The following is a 22,196-nucleotide window of genomic DNA, read 5'->3' as shown; positions in this document are numbered from 1 at the left end:
TCACTTTACCGACAGATACTAAAGTCCAGACAAGGAGAAAACACCAGAGGTCACACCCTAAAACTAGAGATTCCAGTTCCTCATTCCCTTCTGTATCCTTCAGTTTCTCTATCCAGGTCCACACCAGTGTTTTGCCGGCCCAGCTGGCCACAGCGAGCTCCAGGCAGTCGCCTCTCAACCTCCCCTCCGCCTACAGCATTTTTGCCGCATTGTCGCTGAGCATCGCTCCTTCACACCTCCAGCCAGCAGGGGGCAGTGGTACCGATAGCAAGGAGTTGCTCTCCGTGTGGTGTTCATTTTTTGAGGTCCCCCAAGGCACTTCCGGAACTCCCGGAACTTTGGTGCAGTCGGATGCAGCGCGCTGAGAGACGCAGGCTCGCAAGGCGGCAGCCGCTGCTTCCGGCCGTGTTGGTCGTCTGAATTGAAGCGCCGCGACTGAGGGAAAATGGAAACAATTCTGGAGCAGCAACGGCGCTATCATGAGGAGAAGGAACGGCTCATGGATGTCATGGCCAAAGAGATGCTCACTAAGAAGTCCACGGTGAGTGGGCCGTGGTCGGGACCGCATCAGGAGGAGGGCCTCGGTCCCGTGCCGAGCCCCTGAGCGCTTTCTTCGGCCTTAGACCCTCCCGGCGCCTTCCTCCTAGACTGCCTCTGCGCTCTGGCCTCGGTAACATCCTCCGAGGGCCCAGCAGTCCCTCTGCTTCAGCTCCTGAGGCCTAAACCAATAAACTCGCCCTTCGGGTGGCCTTTCCAACCCCCGAACTCTAACAGCATCTGCTTGCCTTTCTCCAGCTCCGGGACCAGATCAATTCCGATCACCGCACGCGGGCCATGCAAGATGTGAGTGCCCCGCTGTCCGCTTCCCTTTAGGATGGGCTGGGCGGGAAAGTGCTGGCAGGGAAGGATGCGGAGGCGCAGCGTGAGTACTGCTTGTGGATGCTGAGAATACCCCACGTCGGGTTCTTAGACATATATGTCCTATCTCTGCCTCCGCATGCTGGCATTAACGGTGAGTGCCACCACTCCCGGCTCAGACTGTCTCTTAGAAGTAGAGGAACTTTCGCCGGGGGTTGGTGGCACACGCCTTTAATCCCAGCACTCGGGAGGCAGAGGCAGGTGGATCTCTGTGAGTTCGAGGCCAGCCTGGTCTACAAGAGCTAGTTCCAGGACAGCCTCCAAAGCCACAGAGAAACCCTGTCTCGAAAAACCAAAAAAAAAAAAAAAAAAAAAAAAAAAAGTAGAGGAACTTTCAAGACCTTGTATCTCATGAGGTTTCCTTGGATTTGCCAAGAAAGCCTTTGTTGTTCATTTAGCCCTGTCGTTGTACAAATTGCTTGATTCTGACGGATTTGTGTTTGCCTTTCAGAGATACATGGAGGTCAGTGGGAACCTGAGGGATTTGTATGATGATAAAGATGGGTAAGTGATGGTCACATGCATCCCCTCAGCAGTTAGAGCATCTGAGGAGCCGTGATGAGAGGATTGGCTTTGTGCTTTATACTCTCCGGATTTGTCATTATTTTGCAGACTGCGAAAGGAGGAGCTCAATGCTATTTCAGGACCCAATGAGTTTGCTGAATTCTATAACAGACTCAAGCAGATAAAGGAATTTCATCGGAAACACCCAAATGAGGTAAGGCCTCCCAAAGTGTTTCCCCAAACCTACCCTAAAATAAGGAAAGATGCAAGGGAAATGGGGTATGCCATTAAGATGTCTCTCCAAGAAAGAACTTGCCACTTGACTGCAGTGAGCATAGTTAGCTGACATCCTTCCTGATATCTCTCAGCCTGTAAAGGAACACAGCGAAGGCCCTGCCCAATGAGAGATGAGTAATTTTTGCTCCAGAGTTCTTCTTCTTTTTTTTAAAGGATTTATTTATTTATTGTGTATTCAGTGTTCTACATGTATGTCTGCGAGCCAGAAGAGGGCACCAGGTCTCATTATAGATGGTTGTGAGCCACCATGTGGTTGCAGGGAATTGGACTCAGGATCTCTGGAAGAATAGTCAGTGCTTTTAACCTCTGAGCCAACTCTCCAGCCCAGCTCCAGAGTTCTTTATTGGCTTGGTCCAGATTTTGTCTGCATCATAGTGTAGACTCTCTCCTTATCCAAACTTGCTTTCTCCTTTTTATCTTTTACAAGAATTTCCCCTACCTAATACACCGTGCTCCTAATTCTGCCTTGAAATCTACCAATACAACAGCACTCTGCTCACTCCAGAGTTAATGAACACCTTCAGGATTCATGTCCAATGCCAACTCCTTTATCAAATATTTTTCCTGCCTGGCATTGGTGGTGCAGGCTTTTTAATCCCAGCACTCGGGAGGCAGAGGCAGGCGGATCTCTATGAGTTGGAGGCGGGCCTGGTCTATAGATCGAGTTCCAGCATAGCCTCCAAAGCAATACAGAGAAAACCTATACTGAAAAACCAAAAAAAAAAAGTCTTTCCTAGACGACCTCTTCCAATGTGATCCTTCCTTAAGAGCCCAGATTTTGTGGCAACAGGTATCTGACCAGCTATACTTAGCAAAGCGAGAGGAGAACAGTAGTGGGCTCCTGCACACCACAGGGCCAGTCAGGCATCAGAAGTGTGATGCAGGAGACACCGATCCACCTGCGCTTTCTCCTCCCCAGATTTGTGTGCCAATGTCAGTGGAATTTGAGGAGCTGCTGAAGGCTCGAGAGAACCCAAGTGAAGAGGCACAAAGTAAGTGTGCTTTAATGTTTCTTTCTGGGAAACAGGAAACCATCCACATCCAAGCTAGAACCTGTCTTGCCCTTTTAAGCCTTTATTTTTATTTTGTCTGTATGGGTGTTTTGCCTGTGTGATACCTATACACAGTGTGTGTGGTGTGCCTGAGGAGGCCAGGAGAGGAAGTCGTATCCTGTAGGACTGGAGTTGGAGATAGTTTTGAGTACCATTTGGGGGCTGGGAATCAAACCTAGGTCCAGGTCTAATATATCATTTAAATCAAAGAAGTTAAAGACGGGCATCTTTAGTTTTTTGGTTGTTCTTGTTTTTCTTCCTTCTTTTTCCTTAACTCTCCTGGAACTTACTCTCTAGACCAGGCTGGCCTTAAACTCAGAGATTCTCCTGCCTTTGCCTTCCCAATGCTGGGACTAAAGGAGTACCCACCATCAAGTGGCATTTATGTTTGTCTGGTTTTGAGGTGTTTTTTGCTGGTGCTAGTGGTGGGATTTTTTTTTTTTTTTGTCTGTTTGTTGTTGAGACAGGGTCTATCTACATAGCCATAGCCGTTCTGGAACTTATTATGTAGACCAGGCTGCTCTTGCTTCTGTGTGCAGCTGGCCTTGAACTCTCGATTCACCTGCCTTAGCCTTCTGAGTGCTAATTTTAAAGCAAAGTACAGGGTAATGTGGAGAGTAGATCTGTGTACAGAGATTAGCTCAGTTGGTAGGATATTGCTGAGTATCCCTGAGAACTTGAGTTCACTTATGAGCTGTGTAAGCCAGTATGGTGACACGTGCCTGTCATCCCAGCACATAGGTGGAAACAGGCACATCAGGTGTGTGAGGCCAATTTAGACCATATGAAACACCCCCACAGTCACCCTTGAGTACCTCAGAGATTGATAGCTGGGTTTTCAGATTGGTTTCTGGTCTGTATTGGCACCCTGATGTTCTTGCACAAAATACTTACTTTGTGCTATCTAAGCTCAAAATGAAAGCCTAGATCTGTTCATGTAATGAGAACATCGGAGTGAAGGGCAGCTTCGTGGCTCATGGATCAGGCAGTGATGGAGCAAGTTCAGGAAAGTGGTCCATACTGTCAGAGTCGTTGACACGTGTGATTCCTGCAGACTTGGTGGAGTTCACAGATGAAGAGGGATACGGTCGCTACCTTGATCTTCATGACTGCTACCTTAAGTACATTAACCTGAAGGCATCTGAGGTAAGCCTGAGAGGGGAGAGAGATGCTCTCGGGATAAAGTCAAGACACCTAGTTAAATTACATAGAATGTCCCCCATGGAATATGTGTTGATATTAAGTAGGTGATTCCATTTCTTGGAATAGTAAATAATATTTATAATGAAATGACACATGCCTACAGTTATTACAGCAAGCCCATTATTTTCTTTAATTAATAATTTTCATTATTTTAATATATTCATGCAGTAGAAATACTTTTACATAATACAAATTATCTGAGGGGGAGTATGCACATAGAAGCCAGAGGCCAACTTCAGATTGTTTAACACACCTTTTGTTTTGTTTTGTTTTGTTTGTTTTTCTCTTTGTTTTTGGAGATGGAGTTTCTCTGTGTAGCTTTGGAGCCTGTCGTGGCACTCACTCTGTAGACAATGCTGGACTCTAACTCACAAAGCTGCCTCTGCCTCCCAAGTGTTAGGATTAAAGGCATATCCCACCACTGCCAGGCTTCCACTTTATTTATTTATTTATTTATTTTTTGGTTTTTCTAGACAGGGTTTCTCATATTGCTTTGGAGGCTGGGCTGGAACTCACTCTGTAGACCAGGCTGGCCTTGAACTCACAGAGATCCACCTGCCTCTGCCTCCCTAGTGCTAGGATTAAAGGCGTTCGCCACAACACCAGGCTCACTTTGTTTGTTTGGTTGGTTGTTTGGTTTTTCCAGACAGGGTTTCTCTGTATTGTTTTTGAGGCTGTCCTGGAACTCGCTCGGTAGACCAGGCTGGCCTCGAACTCACAGAGATCCGACTGCCTCTGCCTCCCAAGTGCTGGGATTAAAGGCGTGAGCCACCAACACCCGGCCTATTTTTTTAATAGATATTTTTAAAATGTATTTCTATTTTATGAGTGTTTTGCCTGTATGTATGTCTTCACTATGTGTGTGCTTGGTACCCTTAGAAGCCAGAAAAGGGAGCTATATCCCCTAGAACTGGAGTTTTATTGCACATGGTTGTGAGCCACTCTGTGAGTGCTGGGAATTGAACCTGGGTCCTTTTTTAGAGCATTAATTGCTCTTAACTACCAAGCCATCTCTCAGGCCCTGCCACTTTAGTTGTTGAGACAGGGTCTTTCACTAAACATTGAGCTATTTTGGCTGGCTTGTTAGCCCCAAGGATCTTTGTCTCTGCCTCCCCAACACCAGGGGTCTGGGTGTGTACCATCATGTCCAGCTTTTGCATGGGGGTTGGGGATCTTTTGTTAGGGTCTCATGTTTATACTGTGAGCACTTGACTTACTCAACTGACCCCCTGCCCAAAACAAATAACTTTTTTGTTTGTTTTCTAAGATAGGGCTTCTCTGTCATGGAGCTAACTCTGTAGATGAGGCTGGCCTTGAACTCACAGTGATCCTCTTGCCTCTGCCTCTCAACTCCTGGGATTAAAGGCTTGTTTAACCACTGCCCGGCAAGTTTTTAAACCCATAAATACTCTGAATGCTCTTGTGTGAGGTGCACAGTATGAGACATATGAGAGATAAAACATGATCTCTGTCAGGAAAGGAATAGTTCGTATCTTTTGGTGGGGTAGATGTTTATTTGTTGTTGGTTCAGTGATGGGAGGTTTAAAATGGCAAATTGGTCACAAGGAAGTTTAATAGTAAGTTCATAGATGAGGCATGGTGGCACACCTGTAACTCCAGCGTTCAGGAACCAGAGGCAGAAGGATCTCTGTGAGACTTTGTCTTTATGGGGAAATGTCCCCAAGTTCAGCTGCTAACCTTTAAGCTCTGCAGACAGGTGCCTTCCTTTCTTCTGCACCTCCATGCTTGGTTCAAAGATTTTCGGGAAGTGGCTGCATGAATTAACACAGGGCACCTTCATTCAGGACCTTATTTGAGAATGGCAAAATCCTTAGACAGGAGCCTGGCCCACCCTAAGTATCCAACATGTGACTTGTTTGGATTCAGGTTTGTTAACTTGATCTTGTAGGGTTAGTTTCATGTCCATCAATCTTCTACTCACTCAGTGAATCAACAGCCTTAGAGATTAAAGGCAGGAAAGAAAACACTACAGTGAGCCAAGCCTTGATACTTGGTTAGAGAACCCTCAATTTGACCTTGCTTTTAAAAACAAAAATTTAGTGTGTGTGCACATGTGTGTGCAGTGGCCTTCAAGTATAGAGGTCTCAGGATGACTTGAGGAGTTAGTCCTCTGCTTCCATAGTATGGGTCCCTGAGTAGAATCAGGTCTTTACACTTGGCTGCAAGCACCTGTATCTACTGAGCCATCTTTCCAGCCCTTGACCTTACTTTTTGAATATTAACTGACTTATCATCCTGACTCTTTTTCACTTTTTTCTCTTTTCAGAAGCTGGATTACATCACATACCTGTCCATCTTTGACCAGTTATTTGACATTCCTAAAGAAAGAAAGAATGCAGAGTATAAAAGGTAGGCGTTGACAGTTTCCTGACCTTTCCTGGGGTTAGCTAGAATTTCATGGGAAGGTTTGAAGTCAAAGTTCTGACTTTTGTTATATTTGTGGTGCTGGTATAATGGTGTGTGCCATTAGTCCCAGCATTCTTAAGAGGCAGAGGCAGGTGAATCACTGAATTTGAGGCCAGCCTGGTTTACATAGTAAGTTCCAAGCCAACCAGGGATACATAGTGAGTCCCTGTCTCAAGAAATTAGAATTTGTGGTATTTTGGTTGTGGACAAAGGTTTTTTTTGGTTTTGCTATTTTGGTTTTGTTTTTGTTTTTTTGAGACAGGGTTTCTCTATTGTTTTAGAGGCTGTGCTGGAACTCGCTCTGTAGACCAGGCTGGCTGCGAACTCACAGAGATCCACCTGCCTCTGCCTCCCCAGTGCTGGGATTAAAGGTGTGCACCACCAACGCCTGGCAAAGCCAACGGTTTTGTTTGGTTTTTTTTGTTTTTGGTTTTTTTGAGGCAGGGTTTCTCTGTGTAGCCCTGGCTATCCTGTAACTCACTCTGTAGACCAGGCTAGCCTCAAACTCAGAGAGCCGCCTGCCTCTGCCTCCCGAGTTCTGGGATTAAAGGCGTGGGCCACACATAAATCTTTCGCCTTTTTTTTTAAGAGTTATTTATTATGTATACAGTATCTTGCCTGTATGTATGCTTGTACACCAGAAGAGGTCACCAGATCTCATTACAGATGGTTGTGAGCCACCCTTTGGTTGCTGGGAATTGAACTCAGAACCTCTGGAGGAGCAGCCAAAGCTCTCAACCTCTGAGTCATCTTTCCAGCCCCCAAAGGTATCTTTCTTAGTTAGGGTTTCTATTTCTGTGAAGGGACACCATGACCACAGCAGTTTTTATAAAGGAAAACATTTAACTGGCTGAATTACAGTTCAGAGATTCAGTCCATTGTCATGCTGAGACATAGCAATGTGCAGTCAGATGTGATGCTGGAGAAGTGGCTGAGAGTCCTACATAGTGATCCAGAGACATTAGGAAGTTACACTCGATTTGGCTTGTGCGTATTTGAAACCTTAAAGACCACCCCACAGTGACACAGTTCCTCCCAGGCCAACAAAGCCACATCTAATAATGCCACTCCCTATGAGCTTATGGGAGCCAGTTACATTTAGACTACCACAGTATCTGTGGGGACATCTGTGGTCTTAGCCCATACCTTCCTTAATTTTATGGGCTATAGAAAGAAGTCTGTTTGGGAACCTCTGAAGTTTTTAGAGTTTAACAGGGAAAGTTTCCAGGTCTGGTTATGTGCTTGGATCTGGTATTAAGTAGAAAGTAATATTGAATTAATCACACTTCTCCTTAGTGTTCCTAAGCTTGCTCTCTCATTCTGTTTATTTGACTTTTTTTTTAATCTGTGAGTTAATTAGGACCTAGTAATTGACATTGCATCTTGAAGATAAAAGGAGGTAGGAAAGGAGGTCATGATGTGAAAAAAAAATTAAGCTCATTTTAAATATTTAGTGGTGAACCAGACAGTGGTGACACATGCCTTTAATCCCAGCACTTGGGAGGCTGAGGCAGGCAGATCTCTGTGAGTTCCAGGCCAGCCTGGTTGAGTTCCAGAAAAGTCAGGGCTACACAGAGAAACCTGTCTTTGAAAAAAACAAGAAAAAGAAAGAAATGAGGGGGCTAGAGAGGTGGCTCAGAGGTTAAGAGCACTGACTGCTCTTCCAGGGGTCCTGAGTTCAATTCCCAGCAACCACATGGTGGCTCACAACCATCTACAATTCAATCTGGTGTCCTCTTCTGGCATGTAGGCAAAACACTGTATATGTAATAAATACATAAATCTTTAAAAAAAAAAAGAAAGAAAGAAAGAAATGAGGTACAGTTTGCAGGGCAAAGCAGTATTTCACAGATAGAAGCTGGGATTGCTTTCTCTGTCGCTTGCTCTGCAGATACCTGGAAATGCTGCTGGAGTACCTCCAGGATTACACAGATAGAGTGAAGCCCCTTCAGGATCAGAATGAACTCTTTGGGAAGATTCAGACTGACTTTGAGAAGAAGTGGGATAATGGTACCTTTCCTGGATGGCCGGTGAGCTTCAGTGGGGTTCATGCCACGGAAGTGAACTTGTGTAGCAAGTCTTTTTCGTCCTGCTAGCAGATCTCAAATAATGACATGGAGACTTATTAATTATCAAAGCCTGTCCTGTAACTTAGGCTTGTTCCTAACGGGCTCTTATAACTTAAATTAACCCATTTATATTAATCTCCTTCCTATCTTGTGATGTTACCTCTTTTCCATCTTGTACCTCCTGTTTCCTCTATCTTCCACATGCCTAAAATCCTCCTCCTCTCCTTTCTCTCTGGAAATCCTGCCTATGGCTCCTGCCTAGCTATTGATGATTCAGCTTTTATTATACCCATCTCAGCAATCCACCTTCACACAGTGTACAAATATCCCACAACAGACTTACTATTTCAGTCTTGAGTCTCTGCTTCAGGACATTAGATGCCAGTCCCTCAGGATTAGCTCCACCCTGAAGCAAGGCTTTCTTTGTACACTTTGAACAAGATATATCAGGACCCACTGGCCATTGTCTGGGCCAGGGTTTTTGTTTGTTTGTTTGTTTGTTTTCTGAGACAGGGTTTCTCTGCAGTTTTGGAGGCTGTCCTGGAACTCTCTGTAGACCAGGCTGGCCTCAAACTCACAAAGATCCACCTGTCTCCGCCTCCCCAGTGATAGGATTAATGACGTGTGCCATCACTGCCTAGCTTGGGGCCGTTTTTTCTTTTTTCTTTTTTTTTTTAAAGATTTATTTATTTATTATGTATACAGTGTCTTGCCTGCATCTATGCCTGCAGGCCAGAAGAGGGCACCAGATCTCATTACAGATGGTTGTGAGGCACCATGTGGTTGCTGGGAATTGAACTCAGGACCTCTGGAAGAGCAGCCAGTGCTCTTGACCTCTGAGCCATCTCTCCAGCCCCTGGGCCTGGGATTTTTAACAACCATATCCTGGTTACTCTGAACAAAATCTGCTCAGTTTGAATGATTAATGTATTTGCTTCTGTTGATAAACTTGAACCTTAAGGAAGAAAACTAGCCATCTGATTTATTTATTTATTTATTTACTTAATTTCTGTATGAATTCATCATTATTTATTTGTAAATTTGGTTAAAGAAAGGGGTCAGCCGCCGGGCGTTGGTGGCACATGCCTTTAATCCCAGCACTCGGGAGGCAGAGGCAGGCGGATCTCTGGGTCTCGAACTCAGAGATCCGCCTGGACTACCAAGCGAGTTCCAGGACAGCCTCCAAAGCCACAGAGAAACCCTGTCTCGAAAAACCAAAAAAAAAAAAGAAAAAAGAAAAAAGAAAGGGGTCAGCCAGTCTGGGAATTTAGACGTCTCCTGTACCATCATTCATCTTATTAACCTGGATCTTCAACTTCTTGTTCTTGCCAGAAAGAGACAAGCAGTGCCCTGACCCATGCTGGAGCCCATCTTGACCTCTCTGCATTCTCCTCCTGGGAGGTATGTTTTAGGACAGTAGATGATAGTGGCCTTGATTGGCCATCTTTTTGTTGTTATTAAATTTATTGTGTAAGAGTGGTTGTATGTCTCTATACTTGTGCCACAGCATGCATGTGTAGATGATAAACTGTGGGCATTGGTTCTCTCCTTCCACCAACTTCTCTCCTGGGGCTCAAAACTCAGGTTGACAAAACAAGCATTGTTTCTTGCTTAGCTGTCTCACCAGCCCTGGCTGTAAGAATTTGGACAAATCAGATGGGATGGACAGGAATGGATTATGGCACTCGGGAGTCACAGAGTACTGAGTGTTACAACTTGGATAGAAAGGTATTCTGGCACTAGGGAGCCAAGGAATACCACAGGTCACAGTAAGCATAGCAGCTCACAGCCTTGCTTCAGGGAAAGGCTTCCCTAGTGTATCATTTCTGCTCTGGCAGGAGAGGGTTTCCCAGCTGGGGATATTTTTCCAGTGTAGCAGTTTTGCTCTGGCAGAGAGGGTTTCCCAGGCGAAGTTGCTACAGTTCAGCTCTGCTCCTGGGAGAGTGGACAGTAGAGTTTAACAACTCGACTCTGCCAGGGGAAGGTTTCCCCCCTGCAAAAGTGTTACAGCCCTGCTCGTTCTGCTCTGCCACAAAAAAATCTTTACCCAAACTTCATTCAAGAGATTTACTGGAAGGGAAGAATCCAGGAGAGTGGCTGTCCTCTGGCAGTGGACAGCGGGCAGCATGAACAGCTACAAGCTGAACAGACACAGGGTTTATATAGGACTTCTTGGGGCCAGAGGAAGTTTTTCCAGGGTGGGGATTGGTCAGATTTCAATCCCTGAGCTTAGGATGGCTAGATCTCCTGCTCAGGGATTGGTTAGTTTTCTACACAGGGTTAGGGTCAGATTTGGCTCTGGTTTCAGGGCCAAAGTGTGTTTCTTTCTGTGGTCCTTTTTAGCCTTTTGGGTCTAGTTTTAGGGCCAGGACATATTTCTTTTACTGGCTCTGATTCCAGGGACAAAGTGTGTTTCTTTGGCACTGGTTTCAGGGTCAGGGTACATTTCTTTGGTTCTGGTTGCAGGGTCAAAGTATGTTTCTTTGGCTCTGCTCAAGGTGTGTTTCTTTGGCTGGACCCTTTTCCCTACATTGGCCATCCTTCAGAGGGACCACTTGCCTTCCTGTCTTCAGTGTCTTAGACTTGCAATAATACCATTTCCTGAGAACAGGCATGTACTAGGCATATGGAAAAACCAGAAGAAAAAAAAACTTCAACTTTTCTTAAAACTAAATTTCAGAGAAGTATGATATGATGTTACAGTACTTAAAGAGTTAGAGGGATGGGCTGGAGATATGGCTCAGCCATTAAGGGCTAGGCTCACAACCAAAAATATAAGAGAGTTAAGGGTAGCTGAAGCAGGAGAATTGCTGGGAGTGTGAAGCTAACTTTAGAATGATACCCTGCCTCAAAACACAAAGACAGTAACTCTAAAGCAGAACAAGGTTCTGGAGACAGCTCATTTGGTGGAGTGCTTGATCAGCAGGTATGGGGTCCGGAGTTCAGTTCCCATCTCTGCAAAAATACTGGTAGGACCTATTCAACCTATAGAGAGCCAGAGGACGCTGCCTTCCAGTGTGGCTGGAAGACATGGCAGTAGTCTGTCTCTGATACTGAAAGCTAGGTTGGCTGTAGAATGTAGTCTTGCCTGTGGAAAAAGCTAATCATGCTATTTTGTAATTAATTTATCTTTTGTAGGAGTTGGCATCCCTGGGTCTGGACAGGTTGAAATCAGCACTGTTGGCTTTAGGCCTGAAATGTGGCGGGTAAGAACCTGGTTTTTCTATCAAAACTAGTTATTGTGTGTTTACTGTGTGGCTCCGATTCTGTTGTTTTTTGTTGCCCTACACTGTAAAAGCCATCTTGTGCAGGGCATGATGATGCACACTTTTAACCCCAGCACTTGAGAGGCAGAGGCTGGCAGGCTCTGAGTCTCACACCAGCCTGCTCTACATAAAGTTCACCCTAAAATCCTGTGTACCCCCTACCTCCTTAGGACCCTAGAAGAGCGAGCTCAGAGGCTGTTCAGCACCAAAGGAAAGTCCCTGGAGTCACTCGACACCTCTCTGTTTGCCAAAAATCCCAAATCAAAGGGTACAAAAAGGTGAGTAGCTGGGATGCACCTCTATTCTGATTTTAGATTTCTTTCCCGTAGGGTCTGTTTTTGCTTTTCTTTTTCCTCTTAAGACAGCGTCTCCTGTAACTCAGATTGACTGCAAACTTGCTATATTTTTGGGCATGACCTTGATGATTTTTTTCTCAAGACAGGGTTTCTCTGTGTAGCCCTGGCTGTCCTGGAAGTTGTTCTGTAGACCAAGCTGACCTTGAACTCACAGAGCTCTGTCTGCCTCTGCCTCCCTATTGCTGGGATTAAAGGCCACTGTGACCTAGCTTCTACTTTACTTTTGCTGAAGACAGTTGAATGTATTCTTTTTGTTTTTGGGCATTTGGAGGTTTTTGTTTTGTTTTGTTTTAATGTTCTTTTCTAATTTGTACTAACAAGCTTGAATAGTAGTTGTTACACTGATTTTTGCAGGGGACTTGGGAAAGTTGCAAAATGTGCCCTTGCTTGCAGTTGCTAAGCAGTGAAGTTAGGGCTTTGTGTCATGTACTTGCTTGCAGGACTTTCTGTGTACTGTGTTCCTTTGTAAGTTACAGTGTTAGGGTTGAAATAGTCTTACCGGGTCATTGACTTTATGGGCATAGTCAAGAGGAGACACCTGGGACTTAAAGCTGAGAGGTTGCTCTTCATGGTGTTGTGTTGCTTACGTGCCTGAGGGTTTATAATGCACTGAGGGTCATGGAGTCAGTGTCCCTTTCAGGAGGAAAGCTTTAGGTGTAGAAAGAGCCCTTAACTGACACAGCTTGTTTCTTGTTCTCAGAGACACTGAGAGGAACAAAGATATTGCTTTCCTGGAAGCTCAGATCTATGAATACGTGGAGATTCTAGGGGTGAGTGCATTGTCTTCTGAGAGCTGTGGTGCCGCTCTGTGTGGGAATTAGATAGGAAGAATTTTTTTTTCCAAGTTCAAATAAGGAGGTGGGGGGTGGGCAGTAAATTCATTTCAAAATGTGGTTCTCTTGAAGTCCTTGGCCCTTCAGTAGGTTCCTGTTGTGTTGTTAGGTGATATTCCCAAGGCTGCCCAATTCCCACAAGGCCAGACATAACAACAGATTCCCTCACTTTCAGCCGGATCAAGAATAATGCAGCTCTATGCTGAGGTTCAGCATAGACCAGGGGGTGACCCAAGAAGCAGGCACTCAAAAGGCAAGACAAAGGTGACTCACAGCAGCACTTCAGGTGTGGTTTACTGTGACACAGCGTTCTCCCATGTTGAGGTTGTGGAACATAGCAAGGCTAGAGGAGGGCTAGTACCAAGACAGCTGTGAACATCCTTGCATTGTCTCAGGGAGTGCCAAGGGTGGGAGGGAGGTGGAAAAGGTTTGACGTCCAAAATAACCTGTTGGTATGTCTGCCTTCGCTGCAGACATGACTCTGCTTTATTTTTAGCACCCACCCACATAGCTGGGGAAGTAGTCCCCACTGCTTCTCTAACGAGTGATTGAGAGACTAGTCAGACATTCGATGTCAGAGGCGGTGACCATGGGCTGTTACAATGTGGGTAGCAATGTGGTGGCCAGTCCTCTGAAGCTGGCTGAGAAGCCATTAGCTCCATGCCCTTCGCCTAATGTATTATGCTTACTGCATTCTCCCTTTTCTGGAAGTGTTTTGCTTTTCCAACCAGGACATGGCACCTCTATGAATTCTAACCAGTTCTACTGGATTCTAACCAGTTCTAGCCTGTGCTTTCTTGAAGTTTCTCTCACTCTGAACCATAGGATGTTTGTCATTATTTCGCCATTTATTTTTGGCTGTTGGTTTTGAAGCATGATACTGAATTTTCCATATGAAATGAGCATGCCGTAGTCCTTAAGTACCTCACACTGTGGCCAGAGAAATGAGTGGCTGCATGGAATTTCAACCAAATAGGGAGCTCATTGTGAGTGGAAGTGGCCGTCTTGGGCAGGGCAGTGACCACAGTAGAAAGACTGGCTCAGCAGTGCTGAGACCCGTGAGGATCCAGGCTTGTGCACTAAAACCTTGGACTTTACTTCAGAAGCAGGTATGCACTGTGAACATGGTTCTGACAAGAAGGCAAGACTTACTCTCTCCTATTTATTATGACTTTTTAAAGTTACTGGGTCGGGTGTGTGTGTGAGAGACGTGTATGTATGATGTGAATGTGCGGGGTGTGTGTGAACAGTCTCACATGTGGAGGTCAAAAGACAAGCTTCAGGGCTCTGTTGACACCTTCCTCCTTAGCCTCAGCTCCATCTCCCTCCCGTTTGTGCTGCACTTCATGCTGCCCGTGAGCTTCCAGGTGATTCTCCTGTCCACCTCCCACGATGCTGTAGAGTGCTGGGATTGTAGGTGTGGCTTTTTACCTAGGTACTGAGGCTTGAACTCAGGTCATCAGTCTGCCTGGCAAGTACTTTTTAACCAGCATAGCCGTCTTGCCAACCCAACTTACCCTTATTCTACAACCAAAACCTATCCTTGGCAGGAAAGCATCCACAAGAGTTAGAGAAACTGTCCCTTCATGTCTGCACTAATTTCCTCTGTCTTTGCTCTTTCTTTATTACCCATCTTAGGAACAGCGACAGCTCACTCATGAAAATGTACAGCGCAAGCAAGCCAGGACAGGAGAAGAGAGAGAAGAGGAGGAGGAGGAGCAGATCAGTGAGAGCGAAAGTGAAGACGAAGAGAATGAGATCATTTACAACCCCAAAAACCTACCCCTGGGCTGGGATGGCAAAGTAAGCCTCATGGGACCCCTCTCCCCTCCCATTGGGGAAGCACACAAGAGCTTGGTAATCTAATGCTGTTGCTTGGTTTCTTTTAGCCCATCCCCTACTGGCTATATAAGCTTCATGGCCTGAATATCAACTACAACTGTGAGATTTGTGGAAACTACACCTACCGGGGGCCGAAGGCCTTCCAGCGGCACTTTGCTGTAAGAAGTTCAGACCCTTTTCCCTTGGGAATTGAGTAGAAACAACTCTTTAGAGAGGGGGATGGTAGCAGCCTGTGAGGGCCTCTAGAGTCCAGAGCTGAAAGGAATCAGAAGGGCCTGTGCCTATGGCCATCAGCTGTGCTAGCCCTGAAACCTGGGTCGGTGTCTGGTATCATGCTACCACTCTGCTGTGGAATTTCATGTGGCTTTATTGTGCTTGTTCTTATACTCCCGCTCCCCCCCTCCCCACTCCCCCCTCTTTGAGACAGGTTTATCTGTAGCTTTGGAGACTCTCCTCTGTAGATCAGGCTGGTCTCAAAGGCATGCACCACCACTGCCCGGCTCTTCTCTCTCTCTCTCTCTCTTTTTTTTTTTTTTTTTTGGTTTTATGAGACAGGGTTTCTCTGTATTGTTTTGGAGGCTGTTGGTCCAGCCTGGCCTCGAACTCACAGAGATCCGCCTGCCTCTGTCTCCCGAGTGCTGGGATTAAAGGTGTGCGCCACAACCACCCGGCTCCTCTCTCATTTTTTATAGCATCTTGGACCATCTCTGGTTTCTTGATCTTCTCTACATTGCTATTAAAGGGGGTGGGCAGGTTTTGTAGGTGTTTTTTTTTTTTGTTTTTGGTTTTGGTTTTAAATAGGCCCTTGCCTCTTTGCAGAAAAAAAAAAGACCCTGACGTTTACTGACCTGTTCTTGGCACAACTTGTGTCTGAGTACTACTACCTCATTAAGTGGGTTCACCCTTGTTTCATTCTGTCCATTTTTGGAGGACATTTTACATAATGGAAAAGATTTAATACTAGACAAGCATGGCAAATTACATGAACTCCCCTCTTTGACATGTTACTAGCTGCTCCTAGGTCTTTTCCCTATGCCCCTGATGGGCTGAGTTTTTCTTAGTACCACCTCAGGTGATTGGGGTTGGTGTCCAGGATAAAGCCTATGGTGGCTTTCTGTTTAAGCAGAAGATATGATTTCACTATGCTCTGTCTGCTCAGTAGTTTGCTCCTGGACCTCCAGGGATACCAGCCTGCCCTCACAACCCTGTAGGTGCTGCGGTTGCTGGGCTCTACCAGCTTCTCCATAGGGTGGAGTAATGAGTCTGAGTTGTGCTTTTCTGACAAGACAGTGCAGCCCTGCTTGGCATTGCCAGCCTCTGTCAGTCACAGCCAGCCGTGTGTGTAGACACACCTCAGAAGGAATGCTTGCTTTTGCTGGGGCTGGGTCTGTGGTAGAATGAAGTGAGTACTGTCTCAACTGTCCCTGCTTCACATTGTCCCTTTGCTTCTCTTCTAGGAATGGCGTCATGCTCATGGCATGAGGTGTTTGGGCATCCCAAACACTGCCCACTTTGCAAATGTGACACAGATTGAAGATGCTGTCTCCTGTGAGTAAGCTTTCGGACTCTTCCCTAGCCAGACCAAGTGGCCCCTCCTATAGCCGTGCCAGTACCCTGCAGTCTCCAGGCCCAAGGGCAGAGGTTGTGGCTGTCGAAAGCTGCGGCACACATATAATTAGTGCATTCTTTAGGGGAGTGAGCTAGGCGGCAGTACTGATTATATCTCCCTTGAAATGAATCCTATACTGAGGTTAGAACAGGGCTTTTAGCCTGAGTCTGAACTTTCCTCTGTGGAAGATTCTGAATGTAGGTTATGTGTTTACACTGAATTGACTTTAATGTGTTAAGAACCAGTGGTCCAGAAGAAGAAAGCAAAAATGTCTCAGTAGGCTTATTTCTGAGGCAGTGCAGGTAACAGAACACAGTAGCAAAGTACCTGTTAGAGGAAGAGTCGTGCAGAATGTATAATGGGACTCACCTTGCCTGGCAGTCTCTGCTATTAACACCTTCCTGGCAGAGTCCTTTGCTTTCTCACTCACCTTTTCTTTCTTTTATTTTTTTGGTTTTTCAGGACAGGGTTTCTCTGTGTAGCTTTGGAGCCTGTCCTGGAACTGGCTCTGGAGACCAGGCTGACCTCGAACTCACAGAGATCTGCCTGCCTCTGCCTCTCTAGTGCTGGGATTAAAGGCGTGCGCCACCAACTCCTGGCTCTCACTCACCTTTTCTTGTTGTGTTTCACTTTATGCTAACTAGACAGTTGGGTTTGGCTTGGTTTGGTTTTAGGTAGGGTCTTAGGAGGTAGTTCTGGCTGTCTTGGAACTCACTATGTAGGAAATTGAGGCATAGTTTGTAAAGTGAATCATAATTCTACATTTCGAATGCCTAAGAAAAAAATTTTCTGAGCCCTGTGGTGGTAATGGTGCACACCTTTAATATCAGTACTTGGGAGGCAGAGACAGGGGGATCTCTGACATTTTTAGGGTGGTCAAGGCTATACAGAGAAACCCTGTCTTGAAAAACAAAAGAAAAGCCGGGCGTTGGTGGCGCACGCCTTTAATCCCAGCACTCGGGAGGCAGAGGCAGGTGGATCTCTGTGAGTTCGAGGCCAGCCTGGTCTACAAAGTGAGTTCCAGGACAGTCTCCAAAGCCACAGAGAAACCCTGTCTCAAAAAACCAAAAAAAAAGAAAAAAGAAAAAATGTTCTTACATTTATTTACCACATGTGTATGTTTGTATGTGCTCACATGTATCCATGGCACTGTATGTCTAGATCTCCTTTCACTATGTGTTCTAGGGTTCAAACTCAGGTAATCATTCGTGGGCAGTTATTCATATTTTAACATTAAACATGCATGCACATTGCACTTTCAGGCAAAAAAAAAAGTGGCAGCAGAAGTTGACTGCTTTTTAAGGCAGTTAGTTGGGTAGTAATGTGGGTTATAGTTGGGTTTGCTTTCTGTTGTGTGAAAACATGACCCAAACCAGCTTGGGAAGGAAAGCGCTTATTTGGCTTACACTTTGACATCACAGTCCATCGCTGAGGGAAGTTATGGCAGGAACTCGAGGCAGGAATCAGAGCAGAGGCATGGAGGAACCCTGCTTTCTGGCTTGTTCCCCATGGCTTTGCTCAGTCTGACCTACCTGCCCTGGGGTGGCAGCACCCACAGTGAGCTGAGCCATCCCTTGTCAATCATTAATCAAGAAAGTACACTACAAACATTATCATGGGGACATTTTCTTACTTAACCCCAGCACTCAGGAAGTAGAGGCAGGATCTTTGAGTTCCAGGCCAGCCTGGTCTACACAGTGAGCTCAAGGACAGCCAGGGCTACATAGAGAGACCTTGTCTCAAGAATAAGAAAACATGACCAGGACATGTATTTAGCCTTCTCAGCTATGGTCCATTGTTATTTTACTCCATAATCCTTGTAGATTGTCCCTTAACATTAGCTCCTTTTGAAATAATTTCTTTTTTTGTTGCTATTCTGATTGTTTTATGAGGCAGGGTTGCTCATTTAGCACAGACTGGCCTCAGTCTCACTATGTAGCCAAGGCTAACCTTACATTGCCTGATCCTTCTTCCTCTGCCTCCTAAATGTTAAGATTCCAGGTGTGTACCCACAAGCCTGGTTTTTCATTCTCTGTTCTAAAAAGTCATGATGCACCTTTCTTTCTTTTACCGCACAGTGAGATCATGGTAAATTTCTGAATAAAAGAGTTTCATCTGTAGGTGGTTCTGAATCAGAATTCCCTCTGGGGGCAGCTGGAGTCTTGCGGGAGGGGCTGCGGGAGCAAGGCAGTGGGGGTGATGTGACATTGCACCCTGTGGACTGTGGGTCCTAACGGTTGCTTTTCTCGTCCTGCAGTGTGGGCCAAGCTGAAACTGCAGAAGGCTTCAGAGCGATGGCAGCCCGACACTGAGGTGGGTGCAAGTGTGGAGAGTGTTAGGTGTGGCATCACCATGCAGAGTGGAGTGGAAAGGAGGCATACTGCAGGAGCAAGTAATGGGACAGTGTCTGCAGGCTGACTACACATAAGCCTGCTGTCCTGCTTACGTCTATGTCATTAGACAATTATGTTCTCCCACTGAGGGTGATGTGAGCAAGAGCACCCAGTCTCTTATGCTACCCTGGGGATTTCTAAAGTTAAGAAGTCTGTCACCTCGTAGGTAACTGAGGAAAGCATCTAGTCAGAGGACATCCTCTCTTTGGAGTGGGGATGTATCCTCATTGGTCTTGACAGGTCTCGGAGATGAGTGCCGTACTTTGAAAGTATGGTGGTAATATCTGGGTCCTGTGGAGACTGGCAGTAGTCTCCTTTATTCAGTGTCAGTATTTCAGTCAAGAGCCTTTCTAGCTGTAATGTAGACCTGAAGCACTAAGTCTGTTTGGCCTCCCTGTCAACTCCTGCAGTGGCCAGTGAGCAGAAACCCAGGCTTCTTGGGAACCATTTCACACTGCTGTGTTTGGTCTGCCTTCCACTACCAGGCTTCCTTACCTCAAACACAGGGTCGGCCATAACTGGTGCCGCTCTAAATAACTGGAGGTAGCATTGGTTCCCTGTGGACCTCTGCTGAGAAAGCCATGTCAGGTGGATGCTGGTTTCTGGGTACCAGGGTTTTCTGTAGAACTCTGTGTAGCTAACAGAGAGCCCTTCCTTTTCAGGAAGAATATGAAGACTCCAGTGGCAATGTTGTGAACAAGAAGACATACGAGGATCTGAAAAGACAAGGACTGCTCTAGTGGTCGGCCTTACCCAGGCTTCCCTGAGATCTGCTTTTTCTATTTTTCCCAACCAAATGCTCTTAAAGACTTTTTGCTATGTAGTTTTCAGTCTAGTGTGTGTCTTGTAGAAACAAGACTTGCTGGCAGATTGCAGAATTGAGATGTGTTTTATCTTTGTTTTATATTAAAAAGATCTGTGGGAAAATAAAACCAGCTCTTGTTCTGGATGTGTTGGTTCTGAAACCCAGGTTTATGAATGAATGTCCTTTTGTTCTTAGTGCCTGTCTGCCTTGTTCTCACCAATTTCAGGAGTGACTTAGCTTGGGAGCTAGTGAGGTAATTCTTTGTGTATATGTGTCTCACTCTGTATCCCAGGCTGGCCTTGAACTCCCACTAATACTACCTCAGCCTTCAAGTGCTGAGATTATAGGTCTTTGCTACTCCCCAGATGAGCATCATGCTAGAATGAGCTCTGCCCTCGGTGAGTCAGCTATCAGTGTACATATAGAAGACAGGAGGGTGAGCTGTGCCTGAGGGCTGAAAGTGACTTCAAGGCTTGCCTATTTTACATACAGAAATTAGCTGTAGACAAAAGGGGGAAATGTGGGATATTTGTTCACACTAACACTCCTAGTTTAACCTTCAATTAGGGGGCAGAGTTACTGACTAGCTGACCAGAATTAGCCATAGAGGTTTTGGAGAACCCAGGATACATATAAAGAGACACAGGAAGTAGTAGGGAGAGACTTAGATTTGCAGGCCCTTTGGATGGGGAGATGGGGTGAGAGAGGTTGTCACTGGTGGTTTCTTTGCCGTTTCTCTGATCAATCAGGTTTTTACCCTGATATCTGACTCCCAGCTGTGGCTGGTAATCTTCTATATACCCATTGTCCTTGTCATGCCCGTGGCAGCAAGGGTCTCATCACCCCTGCTCTGCATTACATCACTCTGTCAACCCATTCCTTGTGTGACATGTGCTTTGATTCTGCCAGTCCTTAAAGGCCAGGTGAGCAGCTTCCCCATGGGGCTTGTGCAGCAAGGAACCCATAATCACATCTAATGGAGTCATTTAGGAACTGATTACTGAAAACTGGGTCAAGGTGAAAGGCGACATTGCCATGTGGAGAAAGAGCAAAGCAAAGCCTTGGAATGGAAAATGGGGAAAACCTTCCAGCTGAAAAAGTAGCCATACTGGGGACTGGAGAGATGGCTCAGAGGTTAAGAGCACTGACTGCTCTTCCAGAGGTCCTGAGTTCAGTTCCCAGCAACCACATGGTGGCTCACGGCCATCTATAATGAGATCTGGGAACCTGTTCTGGAACTTGGGCTGTTGACCAGGCTGGTGATCCTGCTGCCTTTGCCTTCCAGAAACTAGGATTAAAAAGGTACACCATGGGGGGGGGGGGGTTGGGAGGAAGGGAGGGAAAGGGAGAGGGACCTGGAACTGACTTGTGAAGCAACCTTGTTTCTTAACTAAATTTAAACTGAAAAATAATAAATAAATAAAAAAGGTACACCAGCATATTCAATCTTTTTTTTTTTTACAAAAAAAAATATAACTATTATATGACCTGGCTGTACACTCTTGGGTTATTCCAAATGCACAATGAAATTTTATTCAGCTGTAAAAGAACAAAATAATATTCAGAGGTCAATAAGATGGTTCAGGAGTTAAAGACAGGCTTGAGGTTGGTGTAGTGTGGTGCATGTCTTTAATCCCAGCACCTGGGAGGCAAAGGCAGCAGGATCTCCTGTGAGTTCAAGGCTAGCCTGGTCAACAGCTTGAGTTCCAGGACAGGTTCCAAAGCTACACAGAGAAGTCCTGTCTTTAAAAGTCAAAACAACAACAACAAAAGATTTTTCCCCCTTCTCTACATTTTTTTTTCAAGTTTGTCCTTTTTTTATTTTTGGTTTTTTTTCTCTGTTATTTTTTTATCTAAATTAGAAACATGCATGCTTCAAATGTCAATCTCTTCTCCCTCCCAGCCCCACCCCCACCCCCCACATTTTTTTCTTGTACTTGCTGTAATAACTAACTCTTCCCTCATTCCTTAGATGTCATCATCTAAGTAGGCTCTGGGAGGACCCAATTGCCCTTTATGATCTCTTTTTTTTTTTTTTTTTTTTTTTTTTTGGTTTTTCGAGACAGGGTTTCTCTGTGGCTTTGGAGGCTGTCCTGGAACTCGCTCTGTAGACCAGGCTGGCCTCGAACTCACAGAGATCCGCCTGCCTCTGCCTCCCGAGTGCTGGGATTAAAGGCGTGCGCCACCAACGCCCAGCTCATGCGCCACCACTGTTAGCTAAGAACTGTTTGTTGAGTGGCAGTGGGGAGTTTGAAAGCGTGAGGGATGAAGAGAAGAGAAGAGCCCCCACTCCCCACACTTCATTTTAGCACTTTCTGTTTTCCAAGTGTGGCCTCATCCACGCCGTAAGCAGAGGGTCCTCAGTGAAGGCTGTATCCCATCATCCTGGAAGATGTCCCAGCAGAGACATCTGAGTGTGTGACAGAGGTTGTAGCCATTACAGGGAACAGAACCCTTAATGGTCCTGGGAGTCATGGCTTTGCAGGCTTAGGCATTATGGGAATAGTTCCCATTTCCATGTCCAGTAGTTTCCTACCCTGCAGGGAAGATGCCAACCCCCAGTTTAACAGACCCTTCCAGGTCAGATCCCACAGTGGCTGGGATCCCTGACCTCAGGATTAT

General features: G+C 45.8%; 1 protein-coding gene across 1 annotated transcript; it reads left to right on the top strand.

Moving 5' to 3' along the window:
* Positions 1-351: 351 nt before the first annotated feature.
* Sf3a3 (splicing factor 3a subunit 3) lies at positions 352-19,701 on the top strand. Its single transcript, XM_040756678.1, has 17 exons — positions 352-541; positions 796-843; positions 1,370-1,422; positions 1,531-1,636; positions 2,639-2,711; positions 3,826-3,917; positions 6,262-6,344; positions 8,293-8,431; positions 9,803-9,871; positions 11,609-11,676; positions 11,907-12,014; positions 12,793-12,862; positions 14,564-14,728; positions 14,815-14,925; positions 16,225-16,315; positions 18,634-18,689; positions 19,432-19,701. The coding sequence occupies exons 1-17, from the start codon at positions 446-448 to the stop codon at positions 19,507-19,509; spliced, it is 1,506 nt and encodes a 501-aa protein (XP_040612612.1). The 5' UTR covers positions 352-445; the 3' UTR covers positions 19,510-19,701.
* The last annotated feature ends 2,495 nt before the right edge of the window (positions 19,702-22,196 follow it).

Source organism: Mesocricetus auratus, unplaced genomic scaffold (assembly GCF_017639785.1).
Source record: "Mesocricetus auratus isolate SY011 unplaced genomic scaffold, BCM_Maur_2.0 Super-Scaffold_100014, whole genome shotgun sequence".
In the NCBI taxonomy this organism is placed as follows: domain Eukaryota; kingdom Metazoa; phylum Chordata; class Mammalia; order Rodentia; family Cricetidae; genus Mesocricetus; species Mesocricetus auratus.
This window is presented reverse-complemented; position numbering and strand designations above follow the sequence as displayed.